The 18,516-nt window shown below is 46.9% G+C and overlaps 1 protein-coding gene across 1 annotated transcript in view; it reads left to right on the top strand.

Annotated features, from left to right (window-relative positions):
- The first annotated feature begins 584 nt into the window (after nt 1–584).
- The window catches only part of SLC25A24 (solute carrier family 25 member 24), a 35,923-nt gene continuing 17,991 nt past the window's right edge, over nt 585–18,516 (top strand). Inside the window, exons 1-2 of the mRNA XM_066246705.1 lie at nt 585–902; nt 13,926–14,052. Coding sequence (XP_066102802.1) covers nt 720–902; nt 13,926–14,052 — 310 coding nt within the window. The 5' untranslated portion in view covers nt 585–719. The remainder of the gene's footprint in view (nt 903–13,925; nt 14,053–18,516) is intronic.

Below are 18,516 nucleotides of genomic sequence, written 5' to 3' on the forward strand. Positions count from 1 at the left end.
ACTGAACCAACCGGCCAGGGCCAAAGTAAGCCCGCATGGACCTACGTTGCTGTTTCTTGTAAAACTCCTGAGTTTTTCCAGTTTTAGTTTTCTGTGCCCCGTCCTGTTCCTCTTCCCCCCTCCCCCACCAGTTTTATTGAGATATAATTGATACAACATTGCGTTACTTTAAAAATAAAATTGCCTTCAGATTTGATTCCTCTGCCTCTTAGGGCAGAATTCCCATCCCAGGTGTGCGTTCCTTTGAATGGGAATTAGGCCCCGAGATGCGCGGTGTTGGGGGCGTGGCAGGAAAGAGTAGTAAAAATCCTGTCGACAGAGCCCGACCCCGCCTAGAGTCCAGGCGGGGAACCCCCTGTGGGCAGGGCGCCAGTGCTCCCAGCAGGCGGGAAGGGGGCTTGAAGTTAAGGAACTCGGACTCCGAACTGTCCCTACCCAGCACTAGAAGCTGACGCCGACGCCCACGACTTTAGGGGTCTTGATCCGCGGCACCGTCCCTGGGGCTCGCAGCCCGGCCCCTTCCCCTTCCTGCCCGCCCTCCGCCGCGCCAGGCCCGGCCCTCCAACCCCGGTGGAGGCGGTGCCGGCACGCTCCTCCCCTCCCTGCGCGCACAGCGGGCTTGGGTGGGGTCCCCGCTGCTGCATCCTGACACCGCGAGCCCTGCAGCCAGGCCGGCGGCTGTCGTACGGGCTCCTCGGTGACTTCCCTCGGCCGGGACCATGCTGCGCTGGCTGCGGGGCTTCGTGCTGCCCGCGGAGCCCTCCCAGGACGCCGAGCCGCCGACGCGCTACGAGACCCTGTTCCGGCAGCTGGACCGCAACGGGGACGGCGTGGTGGACATCGGCGAGCTGCAGGAGGGGCTCCGGGCCTTGGGCATCCCCCTGGGCCAGGACGCCGAGGCGGTAGGTAGCTGCGGGGTGCGGCCCGCGGGGACACGGAAGGCAGTGGCCCGGCTGGGCCGGGGCGGAGGCGGAGCCGGGGCTCCCAGCCGGCGGTTGGGTTCGGCCTCCTCGGAGTGGCGCGCGCGGCCAGGTCCCTCCGCGGACCCGGCACGCCGCGTCCTGAACGGCTCCGGGTGTTTTTCCGATAAAACGTGTGCAGTGGACACGCCCACTGGACCTCAGCGCTTTTGGTCTGAATGCGTGCCAGGTCCTTTACCTGCCTTTTTGCACCTTTGCAGGTAGGACCTGCAAACTTGAACTCTTTAGCTCTCGGTTTTCAGCGGGCCCCAAATTCTGTCCGAAGCTCACACTTCGACTCTCTTCGAAGTTGCTTTGTTGCACCGGCTGGTTTTGTCCACTGTTTCAGATGTATTTGAAAACCAATCCTACGTTTCACCAACTTCCTGTCAAATGGGAGCGGCGACATTCCATTGATTGACGTTCTTCATGCCTTAAGTGCGTGAACTGATCTGGAGGATTGGCCGGTCTCTGAGTCATTTTAAGTGTGTCGCTGAAGTTCAGGCCCCTTAGCAGGGCGGAGGTATTTGGAACCTCTCCAACCCCACTGAAACCTTAGAGGAGTCTTTGACATCCCTGTCCCAAGCGGGAAAGTGATTCCACTCTGAGAGCAACAACTGTTTTAGAGTTTTGTATTTTAAGTTATCCATTGAATGTCTATAGTGGTGACTGCTGGCCTCTTCAGTTTACTGCTTCCTCTAGAGTCAGATTTGGTAAGTTACACTTTTTAGAAAACGGCCCATTTATATAAACATACATATATTTGCCCAAGGATCATGATATTCACTTTTGATTTTTTAAAAGTTCTGACTATATCTGTAGTTCTGTTCACTAGTTCATTCCTGGTCCCTTTTGCTGATTGTCCCTTTTTATTGTCTTCCCTGAGTTTCTATTTATTTCCTTCTACTTTTCTTTGGGTTTACTCATTTGCTCTTTATCTTTTTTTTTTTAGAGAGAGAGATGAGAAGCATCAACTCGTAGTTGTAGTTGCAGCACTTTAGTTCATTGATTGCTTCTCATACCTGCTTTGACAGGGATGGGGGCACCTCCCGTGGAGCCAGTGACCCCTTGTTTAAAACAATGACCTTGGGCTTCAAGCCAGCGACCATGGGCTTCAAGCCAGCGACCATGGGCTTCAAGCCAGTGACCATGAGGTCATGTTGATGATCCCACACTCAAGCCAGTGACCCTGCACTCGAGCTGGTGAGCCTGCACTCAAGCCGGTGACCTTGGGTTTGAACCTGAGACCTCAGCATCCAGGTCAAGGCTCTATGTACTGAGCCACCACTGGGTCAAGCTCTTTTTCTAATTTCTTGAGTTAAATGCCCAATTAATTAATTTTGAGCTACAACAGCCCTTTAATCACTTCTTTGGCTGCGTCCCCCAAGTTTGTGCTTTTGTTGTTAGTTCCAAGTATTTTCTGGTTTTCAGTATGATTTCATCGTTGACCCATGAATTATTTAACCATGTGCTTTATATTTCCAAATATATGCTTTTTGGGGGGGTTGGTTCTTTGCAAATATGAATAAAATAGACAAACCTCTGGCTAGATTGATTGAGGAAGAGAGAATTAAAAATATCTTTGTTCTCATAAATTTTGGATAAATAAATATAAAATAGGTTCTATAAAACTGTGTATGCAGATATATAAAACAGGATGGCATATGTTTATCACTATAATATATGTATTTCATACTTATACATAAAAGATGCTTTTATTTCCAGCATATATTGGAAAAGATAACCAAAATTCACCTAATGCAGCGTACCTAGAAATGCTGGATAAAACAGGATAAATATCTTTTTTATAATAAAAAATATTAAAAATTTTTATTTATTGATTTTAGTGAGAGAGGAAGGGAGAGAGAGACAGGAACATCTATCTATTCCTATATGTGCTCTGACCTGGGATCGAACCAGCATCTCTGCGCTTCAGGATGCAGCTGCTGTCTGGCCAGGGTAAAACACAGACTTTTTTAAGAGCCGTTTTAGGTTTACAATAAAATTGAGAGGAAGGTACAGAGATTTCCCATCCACCTGCCCCAACACATGCACAGCCTCCCCATTATCAACATCACTCACCAGAATGGGTTATTTATTTATTTTTATTACCGAGGATGGACCTTCACTGACACATCGTAATCACCCGAAGTCCCTAGTCTCTGTTAGGGCTCAGTCTTGGTGCTGTGCAGACACCCTGCGGGCTTGGACAGTGGATGATGACTTGTCCCCATTGTTAGAGTTCCCTGCAGTGTTTTCATGGCCCTGACTGTCCTTCCTGCTCCCTGCTCTGCCTCGTCTCCCCCACGGCTGGTCTTTTTATTGCCTCCATACCTCGTTTTCCTAGATAAACATCCTTCTACAGGCGCAGCTGAGCTTGTAAGAAAATAAGGAAAACATAGCCAAACCGCCTAGGTTTAAAGCGTGGTTCTGCTACTGCCTAGTTGATTTTGGACCATTTCCTTTGCCTCTCTAGCCTCAGTTTCCTCTCTGTGACAGAGGTAACATTAGTGCCTATCTTATAGGGTTATTGTGAAGAATACATGAATTAATGCCTGCTACCTAACACTTTTAGTGTAACACTTTTAGTGTAACACTAAAGGTGTTGTTTACAATCACTAATAGTGTTGTTACAATCACTGCTATGGGAGCGGAGTCAAAACCTCTCCCTAAGTCTGTGGCTTTACCGCCATTTCTTTATAGTTCTGTCAGTTTCCCTGTTTATATTTTGGGACTGTACTATTAATGTGCACGGTTGTGTCTTCCTGGAGAGCCTGTCCTTTTTGTGTGCTTTCATACCTACACGCATGGCCCATCGCTCCTGAGATTTTTCCAGTGCCCAATCCATTGCACTGGTCAGTGTGTCCCCTCCACCAGGCCATCTTCCCAGGTCACCACTGGGGCGCCTTCAGCACCAGGCCTCGTGCAGGGCATTGTCCTGCCCCCTGTGCCACTTGGGCGCTTTGCCTGTGTGAGGTGAGTGAGCCAGTTCCCAAGCCCCATGTCACCACATCTCGAGAGTCTTGGGTCACGCCTGGTACTGAGTCAGCTCTGGTCCTCTGAGGGGCAGAAACCCAGATGGCGCTGGGGGTACAAGAGATTTGTGGGGGAAATGCCCGTGACGGGTACGGGAGAGGGAACAGGAGCGAGTTGAGGGGGTCTTCTGAGCACGAGCCCGGTTTAACCAGGGGGGCGGGGCTGCTTTAGGGAGGACTGTGAGGAGCGAGCAGGGGGGCGGGGCTGTGAGGAGAGAGCAAGTGACGGGGCTGCTTTAGGGAGGACTGTGAGGAGCGAGCAGGGGGGCGGGGCTGCTTTAGGGAGGACTGTGAGGAGAGAGCAAGGGGCGGGGCTGCTTTAGGGAGGACTGTGAGGAGCGAGCAGGGGGGCGGGGCTGCTTTAGGGAGGACTGAGGAGTGAGCAGGGGGGCGGGGCTGTGAGGAGAGAGCAAGTGACGGGGCTGCTTTAGGGAGGACTGTGAGGAGCGAGCAGGGAGGCGGGGCTGCTTTAGGGAGGACTGTGAGGAGAGAGCAAGGGGCGGGGCTGCTTTAGGGAGGATTGTGAGGAGAGAGCAAGGGGCGGGGCTGCTTTAGGGAGGACTGTGAGGAGAGAGCAAGGGGCGGGGCTGCTTTAGGGAGGACTGTGAGGAGAGAGCAAGGGGCGGGGCTGCTTTAGGGAGGACTGCGGACCGAAGCGGGGTTCTTAGAAAGCCTCCACGAGGCTGACGGGCACCCACGGGGAAGTGCTGTTTTTCAGGGGAGTCCCACGTTGGTGTCAGCTGTGTCCTGCCGAGTCTAGCCATGGGTCGGAGCAGCCCAGGGCCAGCGCGGACACGTGAGGGCAGCAGTCCGTCCGAAGTTCCAAAGGTGGGGGGGGGGGGGCTTTCGGTCACCTGGCTTCCGCAGCATGGTCTCCTGCAGGGCGACCTGACCTGGTCCCCACAGACCGCTCCTGGTGCGAGCAGATCCGCCTCCTGGCATAGGTTTGGGGAGTGTGTCCTCAGTCCTCAGTCTCTTCCTCGGGGAGATCGGAGGGACAGAGGGACAAACCACAGTCCTCACTGCTCACACCTGGGACTCATTATTTCCCTTCTTTTTTTTTTTTTAATTCATTTTAGAGAGGTGAGGTGGGGGGGGGAGAAGGGGGAGGAGCAGGAAGCATCAACTCCCATATATGCCTTGACCGGGCAAGCCCAGGGTTTCGAACCAGCGACCTCAGTGTTCCAGGTTGACACTATCCACTGAGCCACCACAGGTCAGGCCTATTTCCCTTTTTTTTTTTTTTTTTTTTGTATTTTTTCTGAAGCTGGAAACGGGGAGAGACAGTCAGACAGACTCCCGCATGCGCCCGACCGGGATCCACCCGGCACGCCCACCAGGGGCGAAGCTCTGCCCACCAGGGGGCGATGCTCTGCCCCTCCGGGGCATCGCTCTGCTGCGACCAGAGCCACCCTAGCGCCTGGGGCAGCGGCCAAGGAGCCATCCCCAGTGCCTGGGCCATCTCTGCTCCAATGGAGCCTTGGCTGCGGGAGAGGAAGAGAGAGACAGAGAGGAAGGAGGGGGGGTGGAGAAGCAAATGGGCGCTTCTCCTATGTGCCCTGGCCGGGAATCGAACCCGGGTCCCCCGCACGCCAGGCTGACGCTCTACCGCTGAGCCAATCGGCCAGGGCCTATTTCCCTTTTTGACTGCTATTTTAAATCCACCCACACCCAGCTATCATGTCTGCAGGTCTTTGTGACTTACTTGGTGGTGTGACCCAAACCTTCTTTCCCCAGGGTCTGGGCTTGTCAGGCCAGTGTTACTGCGGGTGGCTCCATTCACTGTTAGAATTGCATATGTGGGTCACCTGAGTTACATGCATTTTTCTCTGTCTCCCTTGTGTAAAAGCAGCCCTACCTCCTGCTGATCAGGGTCAGTTCACACTCCTAAGATGGTGACTTCTTCTCATGCCTGTTGGTCCCCAGACACAGAGAATTGCCAATGTCTAGGTGGCACTTGGAGCTTGTAGTTCGGTGGACCCTTGCTGTATTCCCTGGCAAGAATATACCTTGTTTGGGGACTAGGCACGAATCCTGCAGAGCCTGATATTAAAGAGTCCGCTGTTTTGGCTGGAAGTATGCCTACTTCATTTCAGTGGAGGCTTGGAAGACTTTGGAGCAGAGTAAGGCCAAAAAAAAATTCTGAATTTAGGATTAAGGCAATAAAATGAAAAAGGAGGTCTTGCCCAATAGGATTTTACAGGTATTTTTTCTTTATTCTCAGATCTTGGAATCATTTTAGTGGTAACTCTTATTAACATGTGGACGAGAAAAGGGAGCCAGGTTTTGTAGAGTAGGAAGGGATTCCTGTACCTACGTTCAGGGCCAGCTGATTTAACAGGTTAGCCTGGGAAATTATAGGCAATTTTACAACTAAGTTGTTTGCCATATTTTCATAGGCACACGCTCTTACTGAAACTTTCTTAGGGGAGACGTTGAGTCAAAAGAAGTACAGGACTCTTACATGGAGAGGAAGACGAGAGGGAGAAGGAGCCAGCTTAGAGTCAGTCTGACACGAAGTGATGAGGCTGTCAGCTCTCTGTTTTGCTCCCTATCAGTAGTTCTTCTCCTCCTTCTCCTCCTCCTCCTTCTCCTTTTCTTCTCCCCCTCCTCCTCTTCCTCCTCCTTCTTCTTCCTTCTTCCTCCCTCTCCTCCTCTTCCTCCTCCTTCTTCTTTCTCCTCCTCCTCCTTCTTCTTCTCCTCCTCTTCCTCCTCCTCCTCTCTTCTTCTTCCTCCTCCTCCTTCTCTTCTTCTTCCTCCTCCTCCTCCTCCTTCTCCTCCTCCTTCTTCCTTCTCCTTCTCCAGTATTTTATTTATGGGGTGGGGTGGAGCAAGAAGTATCAACTCATAGTTGCTTCACTTTAGTTGTTCGTTGATTGCTTGTCTTGTGTGCCCTGACTGGGCAAGCCCAGGATTTCAAAGGGGTGATGGCATTCCAGGTGGATGATCTGTCCACTGCGCCACCACGGGCCAGGCCACTCCTTCTTATCAGCTCTATAAAACGCTGTCACTCTGTTCCTTATTACCTTGGCCATGACTTCTGTCTTTTTTACTTGGTCCTGTGCATTTTTGTGCCCCGACTGGATGCCTGACTTCTGTGACTCTTTATAACTGCTTGGATTCTCTGCAGTGCACAAGGAGGGACCATTCCCCGGGGACTCTTAAAAGTCTCTTGTGGGAGAAGTCATTCTTGATTGGGCCACAACACATCTTGGGAAATAGCATTGGACAGTTGCCCCTGCGCAGCAGCTCTGTGGGAAGTGTTTATTGCAAAGCCTGTGGTGGTACTGATGACTAACCGTGGCACAACCTGCTCCTGAAGGCCGACCCACAGGCACTTCCAGGGCAGGGGGTGATCTTTATGCTGTCAGTGCTTGACAGGATGACTCAACAGAGCGAGGACTAATGTAGAAGGGCTCGATTATGTTTTCTTTATGAATTTTTAAAAGATTAATTTTGGGGGAGCAGTTTTAGGTGCACAGCGAAATTGAAGAAGGTGTAGAGATTTCCCATGTCCCCCTCGCCCCTACATATACACAGACCCTGCCATTGTTGACATCTGGCACCACAGTGACACATTCATTACAACTGATGACCCTACAGTGACACATCTTTATCACCTCAAACCCATACCTTACCTTAGGCTTCACTCTTGGTGTTGTGCTTTCTGTGAGGCTGGACAAATGTATAATAACATGTATCCTCCTTTATAGTGGATACATACATCCACTCACACAGAATATTTTCACTGCCCTAAAAAATCCTCTGTGCTCTGTCTGCATACTCTCCCTCAAGCCCTGACTTCTGGCATCTGCTGACCTTTTCATTGTCTTCAGATTCTTGCCTTTTCCAGAATGTCATAGAGCTAGAATCATATGGTAGGTAGCCTTTTCAGATTGGCTTCATTCACTAATTGGCACCTTAAGGTTCCTTCATGTCTTTTTTATGGTTTGGTAGCTCATGTCTTTTTAGTGCCGAATTTAGTGCCGTGGACCAGCATGGCTCCTAATAACAGTGCGGAATTAAGGAAACACACTTATTAAGAAAAAATGGGACCGAGAGGACTCTTCAAATGCTGATGGCAATATCCGAGTGCCCCATAGCCCCAGTTTGCTTTATTATATAGCCTTATGCAAATCAAGGAAGTCCTCGATACAAAGTTACACATCCAGGCTAAAACTGGAACTCTCCCAAGGCATAAACAGGAATCCCCCTACCATGCATAAGTGAAATCAAGCAACATCTAAACAAACAAAGAGGAAGAGGAAGAGCATGTAAATTGCTTCCAGCAATTTAAGCAAGTAACTGAAGTGGGTGCAAATACTCAGCATCACAGTCAACATAAAGATGGAGGGGGGTAGAACTTAGCCTTTTGTTAAACCTTGAATCTGCAATGGCTTTTTGCCATTTATGGTCTACAACACTGAATAATACTCCATTATCTGGATGTACCACAGTTTATGTACCAATCACTCCCTGGAGAACATCTTGGTTGTTTCCAAGTTTTGGCAGTGATGAGTAAAGCCGCTATAAAAGTTTTGTATGGAGGTTTTCTGTAGACATAAGTTATGTAAGTTTTCAACTCCTTTGGATAGTTATCAAGGACTGTGAGTGCTGGATTATATCCTAAACGTGTGATTAATTTTGTAAAAAACTACTAAGATGTCTTTCAAAGTGGCTGCACCATTTGGCATTCTCACCAGCAATGAATGTGTGTTCTTGTTGCCTCACAGGAATTAATTAATTAATTTCTGTGTTTGTTTGTTTTTAAGTGAGAGGAGGGAAGGGAGTTAAGGCAGACTCCTGCATGTGCCCTGTTTGGGATCCACCAGCAACCTTTGTCTGGGGCCGATGCTTGAATCAATAGATCTACTTTTTTTTTTTTAATTTTTATTTATTTATTCATTTTAGAGAGGAGGGGGGAGATAGATAGAGAGAGAGAGAGATTGAGAGAGAGAGAGAGAGAGAGAGAAGGGGGAGGAGCAGGAAGCATCAACTCCCATATGTGCCTTGACCAGGCAAGCCCAGGGTTTTGAACCGGCAACCTGTGTTTCTAGGTTGACGCTTTATCCACTGCGCCACCACAGGTCAGGCTAGATCTACTTTTAACACCTGAGGCTGACAGGCTTTGACCAAAGAGCTATTCTCAGTGCCTGGGACCAACGTTCCAACCAATCAAGCCACTGGCTGCGGGAGGAGAGGAGAGGGAGAAGGGGGAGAGAGCGGGGGAGAGAAACAGATGGTCACTTCTCTTGTGTGCTCTGACCAGGAATTGAACTTGGGATGTTCATATGCCTGGCCGATGTTCAATCCACTGCATCGACTGGCCAGGGCCACGTGAATTTTAATATTCGGCATTTTAAAGAGTAGTCCATATTTAGGAAAATAAATTACATAAAAACATGGTGTTTTTACTGTGGAACCACATTTCCAGTGGAGCAGGATGAGGGACCATCGGTATATGCACAGCGAAGCCAGAGCCCTCTGTGGTTTGGAGAGTGGGGGTTAAGAAGAGTCCCAGACATTGTTTGTTTGTTTTTGTATTTTTCTGAAGTGAGAAGCAGGGAGGCAGACAGACTCCTGCATGCGCTGGACCAGGATCCACCCGGCATGCCCACCAGGGGGCGATGCTCTGCCCATCTGGGGCATTGCTCTGTTGCGGCCAGAGCCATTCTAGCGCGTGAGGCGGAGGCCATAGAGCCATCCTCAGTGCCCAGGGCCAACTTTGCTCCAGTGGAGCCTTGGCTGCGGGAAGAAAGAGGGAGACAGAGAGGAAGGAGAGGGAAAGGGTGGAGAAGCAGATGGGTGCTTCTCCTGTGTGCCTTGGCCAGGTGTCGAACCCAGGACTTCCACACTCTGGGCAAACGCTCTACTGCTGAGTCAACCAGCCGGGGCCCAGACATTGTTTGTGGGTATCTCCCGACCCCTCTGGGACCCCAGCTGACTTAACTTCTGTCCACGTTGAGATTTCCCTCCCAAGTGTGCATCTGTGGGGACAGAGCTGGGACCCGGTGACGGGAGCATTCTGCCTGCAGCCACCGCCAGGCTGGGGAAGGCAGGACCTGGGGGCGGGGCGGGAGGAGGGGGAGGTGAGAGGCTGTGGAGAACGCAGGAGGAAAGGCCCACATGGGCAGATCCCATTAGGTTCCCAGTGCCCGGCTTCACTCCAACAATTCATCAGGGCCTCAACCTTAGGAGAAGACTTCTCAGAAAGTGGGGACCAAACAACTTTAATAAAAAGGTCGGGCCTCACGACCAGTCACGGTGGCCCCACAGTCCCCGTCCCAACATTCCTCTACCCACTTTCTCTGAAAAGCAGTTCTGTGTGTAGAGACAGCCCTGTCGAAGGTCTTTCCAGAAGTCTTGGGGGAAGGACCGGAGTTGCCCCACTAGGCTCTCCTGCAGTGGGGCGGAAACGAGGGCGCCTGATTGGCTAACCTGCAAGTGCGACTGGACCGCCAGGGCCACGCCCTGCAGGTAGACTCCTGGCTCTGCCCCCACCCGGCTGCAGGCTTCGGGGCACCGCGTGCCTCTGTTCTGGAGCCTGGAGCGGTTGGGATACACCCCTCCCCCCTTCTTGCGCTTTATCTGGAGGTGGGGCTTTGTCTTCGGTGCCTCAGAGGATGCTGTTATCTTAGGTCGGTACCAGTTGGATAGTGGTGGGCAGACATCCCCCCTCCCTCTCACTTCCACTTCTGAGAGACTCTTGGGGGCGCAGCGTGGACCATCCCTGCTGGACTCCCTCTATGAAGAATCTCTTTGTACCCAGAGCATAATGAAGAGAGGACCCTGGACATCCGTGAGCTTCAGGAAGACCTGGAGGATACAGGGATCATTTCCTTCCAGAAGGGAGAGCAGGTGGTCAGAGAGATGCTGGGGCTGGGAGCCCTGGAGAGGCCTTGGGCAGAGAGGGGCCAACCCTCCTCACTCCCGGCTCAAGTTCCCAAGCTTGACCTGGGCCCCACTTTGGTCTTCAGGTCGATTATCAGTGGTACTGTATTAAGAATAACTTAGCACAGCTAATACTTTTCTCAAATAGATATATTTTTCAGTTTCCTCCCTGATAAAAAAATAAGAACTTCCAAATTCAGATTGCTCTCAGGTATTGGCTACATCCTTGTTTTGGGGGTCATTTTCAATGTCCTCACTTGTTAATAGTCTAGGTAGGCACCTCGGCCAAAGATGCTTCCTCCTCATTTTGGGCATGACCTTTAACGTGTAATTTGCAAAATCGTTGTTCACTAATATTTCTGTTGATTATCATTGGATACTTGGATTATGAGGCTTTCAGTATGAGTAATCGGGAAATAATTTCCGGATGAAAATCATCCTCAGTGTAAGTGGTAAAAGGAATTAACTTTAGCAATAATTTTTCATTGACAATACAAATGTGTTTGCCTTCGAAACGGTAAGTAGTAAGGGATGGTATTTGAATCAAGGCTGTTTATGTTGCCGATAAGAAAATTCTGCTCACATTCATTTAACAAAAAAGTCTCGAGTTCTTCGTAGATACACTCTATTGGATTAAGGAAGCACCATTCTGTTCCTGGTTTGCTGGGAGTTTTTAATCATAAATGATGTTGAATCCACCAGATGTTTTTCTTCATTTTTTCAGATGATCTGTTAATATGGTAAATGGCAAGATTGAAAAAATATGTTAACCTAACCTGGCAATCCTAGAATACTTTCATTATATATATTTTTCATTTTACATACTGTTATCCATTTTACATATTATTATATCACATTTATATAGAGAGTATTATACATGTTATGTGTTAGATTTTATTTGATTTTTTAATGTTTTATTTAGGATTTTTGCATCTATTTCACTAATGACATTACTTATAATTTACTTTAGAGGGAATTTTTGAATTACAAATTAAATTCCTTTTTTTTGTGTGTGTGACAGAGACCGAGAGAGACAGAGAGAAGGACAAATAGGAATAAACAGACAGGAAGGGAGAGAGATGAGAAGCATCAGTTCTTCATTGTGGCTCCTTAGTTGTTCATTGATTGCTTTCTCATATGTGCCTTGACTGGGGGACTATAGCGGAGCAAGTGACCCCTTGCTCAAGTCAGCGACCTTGAGCTTCAAGCCAGCGACCTTTGGGCTCAAGCCAGCTACCATGGGGTCAAGTCTATGATCACAGGCTCAAGCTAGCGACCCCGTGCTCAAGCCAGTGAACCTGTGCTCAAGCAGGCGTGTTTCCCAGTCTGATGTTCCATCCACTACACCACCACCTGGTCAGGCTAAATTTCTTGGATACTTACAGGACTACTACTTAGATTTTTTTCCAGTGATTTTTGGTAATTTCTCTTTTTGTAGCCATTTGTTTATTTTATCTCGATTTTCATACTTTATATGATACAAAGTTTATAATATCTTCAATGTGTATTAGTGTCTAGTGATTTTCATTGTTACTGTCTGGTGTTGATTATCTGCCAATTTCAGGAGCATATTAATTTTACTGGTTTTTTCAAAGAGTCACCTTTAGTATTGTTGATCCTTTCTATGGTATATTTGTTTTCTTTATGATTACTTTATTACTCTTTATTTTTTTAACTTAAGTTTTTTTAAATTTTAATTACTTGAGATTGAGAATGAAGCCTTTGATTCATTGACTTCCAGCCTTTCTTCTTTTCTAACTATGCATTTTAAATCTGTAATTGTCCCTCTAAGCTTTTGTTGCCTCGTATGAGTTTCAGACCACTGTCTCTTTGAGTCCCCAGCTTGGAGGTCTAGCATACCATCTTGCCACTGTGAGGCATTTTTTTCCCAGAAGAGCATGGCCATCAAACCAATAAAATTTTGGTTTTTTAAAAATATTTTATTTATTGATTTTACAGAGAGAGGAAAGAGGAGAGAAAGGGGAGACAGAGCAAGAAGTATCAACTCATAGTTGCTTCACTTTAGTGGTTCATTGATTGCTTGTCGTGTGTGCGTTGACCAGGCAAGCCCAGGGGTTCAAACGGCAACTTCAGCATTCCAGGTTGATGCTTTATCCACTGTGCCACCGCAGATCAGGCAAACCAATATAATTTGTAAGGTTTGAGTGGGTGGTTGTGAATGTCTTACCAGGTAGAAGGTGTATACAGTGTGTCCGTAAAGTCACGGTGCACTTTTGATCAGTCACAGGAAACCAACAAAAGACGATAGAAATGTGAAATCTGCACCAAATAAAAGGAAAACCCTCCCAGTTTCTGTAGGATGATGTGACAGCATGTGCGCATGTGCAGATGATGACGTAACACCGTGTATACAGCGGAGCAGCCCACGGCCATGCCAGTCAAGATGTGGACGGTACTGAGGAAAGTTCAGTGTGTTCTGTGGCTCACTAAATTTGAATCCGTGACCAAAGTGCAACGTGAATATCGGCGCATTTATAATGAAGCGCCACCACATAGGAATAACATTACTCAGTGGGATAAGCAGTTGAAGGAAACCGGCAGTTTGGTGGAGAAACCCGTTCTGGAAGGCCATCAGTCAGTGATGAGTCTGTAGAGGCTATACGGGATAGCTACCTAAGGAGCCCTAAAAAAATCTGTGCGTGAGCCCACATCAAACTGCACTGAATAGGTATGAAACTGGGAGAGTTTTCCTTTTATTTGGTGCAGATTTCACATTTCTATTGTCTTTTGTTGCTTTCCTGAGACCGGTCAAAAGTGCACCATGACTTTACGGACACACTGTATTTTGGGTGACAGTGGAAGAGATCTTACATGTAATATCAAGTACCATAGTTTTTGTTTCTTTTGAAAAAGCAATGGTTTCTACTCATAGAGTTAATTTGATATGGCAGCTTTTTATAAGCATCATCTTTACGAAAAGATTATTATTATTCAATCTACTTGAAGTGTATGTACAAAAAATTTAGTGTTTTAACCTCTATTAAAATACTTATGCTTTTTTCTTTTTTTTTTTTTGTAGAAAATTTTTACTACTGGTGATATCAACAAAGATGGGCAGCTGGATTTTGAAGAATTTATGAAGTACCTTAAAGACCATGAGAAAAAAATGAAATTGGCATTTAAGAGTTTGGACAAAAATAATGACGGTGTGTTTTATTTTCTGTTCATCACCAGCTGTGTGAAAATTCTTACACTTCCCAGGGTCTAAGCCAGGGATAGTCCACCTTTTTATACCTACCGCCCACTTCTGTATCTCTGTTAGTAGTAAAAATTTCTGACCGCCCACCGGTTCCACAGTAATGGTGATTTATAAAGTAGGGAAGTCACTTTACTTTATAAAATTTATAAAGCAGAATTACAGCAAGTTAAAGCATATAATAATAATTACTTACCAAGTACTTTATATCGGATTTTCACTAAGTTTGGCAGAATAAATCTTTATAAAACAACTTACTATAGTTAAATCTATCTTTTTATTTATACTTTGGTTGCTCCGCTACCGCCCACCATGAAAGCTGGAGCGCCCCGTAGTGGGTTGTAGGGATCAGGTTGACTACCACTGGGCTAAAACAATGTCTAGTCTTTCTTTTATTAGGTGATAATTATTACTGGTATTAATACTTGTTTTTCTTAGTAATGTGATTTTTTTTATATAGAATTCATGTTTTAAGTAAAGAAACTTATTTGTTCACTGAATTAAAATACTGGGTTAGGGCTGTTTGTAAAATATTAACTATGGAACATTATGCTGATTCGACTTAAAGCTGTGGGTTAAAAATCATTGTGTTTCCTTGTTCTCTGGGCAAGAGAGATGTATGTTTCATTCATGATTAGCTATAAATGTCACATAACCTAAATTTTAAAATCTTTTTTGTTTTTTTGAGAGAGAGGCAAGAACATTGAGCTGCTTCTCTACGTGCTCTGACCGGGGAATCGAACAAGTAACCTTTGTGCCTTGGATGACACTCCAAACCATATCCAGCCAGAGCTTAATCTTTAGAGAGAGACAGAGATAGGGGAAGGGGAAGGGAAACATTCATTTGTTGCTCCATTCAGTCGTGCATTTTGGTTGCTTCCTCTGTGTGCCCTGACCAGGAATCGAACTGCAACCTTGTTTTGGGATGATGCTCTTAATCCATGGAGCTAACCCTCCAGGGCCCAAAACTAGACATTTAAATATATATCTTCTATCAACCTGGAAATGCTGAGGTCGCCGGTTCAAAACCCTGGGCTTGCCTGGTCAAGGCACATATGGGAGTTGATGCTTTCAGCTCCTCCCTCCTTCTCTCTCTGTCTCTCTCTCTCCCTCTCTCTCTCCTCTCTAAAAATGAATAAAATAAAAAAAATAAAAATAAACATATGTCTTCTGACTTACGGTTTCACTATTTAGATTTAAAGCTTGGAGTTAAAGTTCCATTTATATAGAGCAAAAAGCAAGAATCACAACAGGAGAAAAGGATTAGGAAACCCTAGTCACCAAAGAGAACTAACTGCTGGAAGAGAGAATTTATTTATTTTTATTTATTTTTTCTTTTGTGACAGAGACAGAGTCAGAGAGAGGGACAGATAGGGACAGACAGGAAGGGAGAGAGATGAGAAGCATCAGTTCTTTGTTGCAGCACCTTAGTTCATTGATTGCTTTCTCATATGTGCCTTGACCCAGGGGCTATAGCAGAGGGAGTGACCCCTTGCTCGAGCCAGTGACCTTGGGCTCAAGCTGGTGAGCCTTGCTCAAACCAGATGAGCCCGCACTCAAGGTGGCCACCTTGGAGTCTGGAACCTGGGTCCTCTGCGTCTCAGTCCGACTCTCTATCCATTGCGCCACCTCCTGGTCAGGCGAGAATTTATTTAAAAAAAAATTGAATGAAGCCTCCAGCTCCTCCCTAAATATGAGCTCTCAGGACCATTTCATTCACAGACTTATTATTAAAAAAATTAAACAAATAGATTGAGAGGAAATGTGGTTCATATCAGGGTTGGCAGACGTTTTTTGTAAAAGGCCAGATAATAACTCTTTTAGCTTTGTGGGCCTTGTCGTCTCAGTTGCAACCACTCACCTGTGCTGTGATAGTACAGACGCATCCATAGATAATATGTAACGAACAGGCATAGTTGTGTTCCAATAAGACTTTATTTCCAAAAGCTTTATTTGGCAAGAGGGTTATAGTGTACTGGCCACTATATTGTACTGTACATTACGTTCAGTTACATTCGAGGCAGGTTCCTGCAAACAAACAACTCAACCCTTGGAGTGGTTTTGAGGACCATTCAAGTGTGTGACTGGGTCAGGAAGAGCCGAGTTTGAGGTGGAAAGTTGTGCTATGAGACCATTTGCTACTTCCATAAACCTTACATTTTATGCCCTAAGTCTAGCCTTAGTCTAGTCTAGTAAAACTTAGTTCTTACAGTCAACTTAACTTCTTTGCCCTAAGCCTTCACTCCACCCCGGGCCCTCTCGAGTTCGGCCGCAGAGGTCAGGCTGCGTGGATAGTGTTAGTGCTGGTAGTAGCCGGGAGGTGGTGTTACCACAAGGTCGTCCTCCAGACCACTAGAGGTCAGTCATCCCAGGGCACAAGTTGTGCACACATGGTAGTCCATTTCAGAAAACTAACTGAACCAGAGGGAACAATGAAAGATGAAATTTCATGATACATTTGTAGTAAATAAAAACAATTTCTCCTTAATTAATCTTGTATATTTTCAAACAATTTCTCGTTCTAGGTTTATAATTTTGTTTATCAGACTTCCTTAAAGCAAAACATGCTCACTCTATCCTCATTGTGGGTTCTGTATTTCAGGATTTGCCTGCTTGCCAAAATTGAACCCCCAAAGGAACCCTCATTAGCATGTTTACAGTCATTCATAGACCATGCACAGAGCAGTGAAAAATTTTAGTTGAGGCCCTGGCCAGTTGGCTCTGTGGTAGAGCGTTGGCCTGGTGTGTGGAAGTCCTGGGTTCGATTCCCGGCCAGGACACACAGAAGCACCCATCTGCTTCTCCACCCCTCCCCCTCTCCTTCCTCTCTCTCTCTTCCCCTTCTGCAGCCAATGCTGCATTGGAGCAAAGTCGGCCCAGGTGCTGAGGATGGCTCCATGGCCTCTGCCTCAGGCACTAGAATGGCTCCGATTGCAGCAGAGCAACGTCCCAGATGTGCAGAGCATCGCCCCCTGGTGGCCATTCTGGGTGGATCCCGGGGTCAGGTACAGGTGGGAGTCTGCCGACAACCACCCCTTCTCACTTCGTAAAAATACAAAAAAATTTTAATTGCTTGACGTGCACATTTGTAGCTGACACAGAGCAGGTGATGCTCTCTGCTTTCTTTTTTTACAGAGATAGAGAGTCAGAGAGAGGGATAGATAGGAACAGACAGACAGGAAGGGAGAGAGATGAGAAGCATCGATCATCAGTTTTTCGTTGCAACACCTTAGTTGTTCATTGATTGCTTTCTCATATGTGCCTTGACCGCGGGGCTACAGCAGACTGAGTGACCCCTTGCTCGAGCCAGCGACCTTGGGTCCAAGCTGGTGAGCTTTGCTCAAACCAGATGAGCCCACGCTCAAGCTCGTGACCTCGAGGTCTCGAACCTGGGTCCTCCGCATCCCAGTCTGACGCTCTATCCACTGCACCACCGCCTGGACAGGCCTCTCTGCTTTCTTGTTTTAGTTTCCATCCTTTCAATAGGATACGTTTAGGTGTCCTTCTTTAATCTACTTAGTGCCATGTTTAATGCATTTTTGTGCTTTTGGTTGGTGATTTTACCATTTAAAATGGCTCCCAAGCATAGTGCCGTCTAGCATCCCTAAAATGCAAGGAGGCTGTGATGTGCATTAGGAAATAAATATACGTGTTAGGTAAGCTTCCTTCAGGCAGCGGTTATAGTGCTGTTGACTGTGAGTGCAATGTTAATGAATTCATACTATAATAGTATGTATTGAATAAGGTGTCCCTAAACAGAACACACATAAAACAAGGGTGTGTATTGGCCGTGGCCGGTTAGCTCAGTTGGTTAGAGTGCTGTACGGAAATGCCAAGGTTGTGGGTTCGATCCCCAGCCAGGGCACATACGGGAAGCATCCAGTGAATGCACAATTAAGTGGAACAACAAATAAATGCTTCCCTGTCTCTCTCTCCTTTCCTCTCTCTGTCTCTCTAAAATCAAGCAAGAAAAACAAAATAAACAAGGGTGAATATTGATTGGTTGAAAATGTGGCCGGAGGCTCATAGGAACCTAACCCCATGTTTTCCCAGGAATAATTGTTTTAGTATACGCTAGTTCAGTTGTGGAACGTAACTACCACGAACAATGGGCGCATCAACTGTATCTCTTTAAGAGTATGATATTCAGAGTGCTATTTAAGGAATTCCATTGCTAAGAGATGGATGCCTTTAATTGTCCTTATATGGTCCTGACTCTCACACTACTCCTTTGCTCTCTGCAAGAGAATTCACTGCAAATCCTGTCATTTCTTCCAACTCCTTCCCTTCAGTTAAGTTCCTTTCACTACTACCGGTAATTTTTGTCTCTCTCTTTTCTTGGAGAACTTGACCGTTGATACTGCCTTGGCATCGGGTCCTCTCTGTCTCCGTTCTGTCCCATCCTATCCCGTGC

The sequence above is a fragment of the Saccopteryx bilineata genome, chromosome 11, assembly GCF_036850765.1.
Source record: "Saccopteryx bilineata isolate mSacBil1 chromosome 11, mSacBil1_pri_phased_curated, whole genome shotgun sequence".
Classification (NCBI taxonomy): Eukaryota; Metazoa; Chordata; class Mammalia; order Chiroptera; family Emballonuridae; genus Saccopteryx; species Saccopteryx bilineata.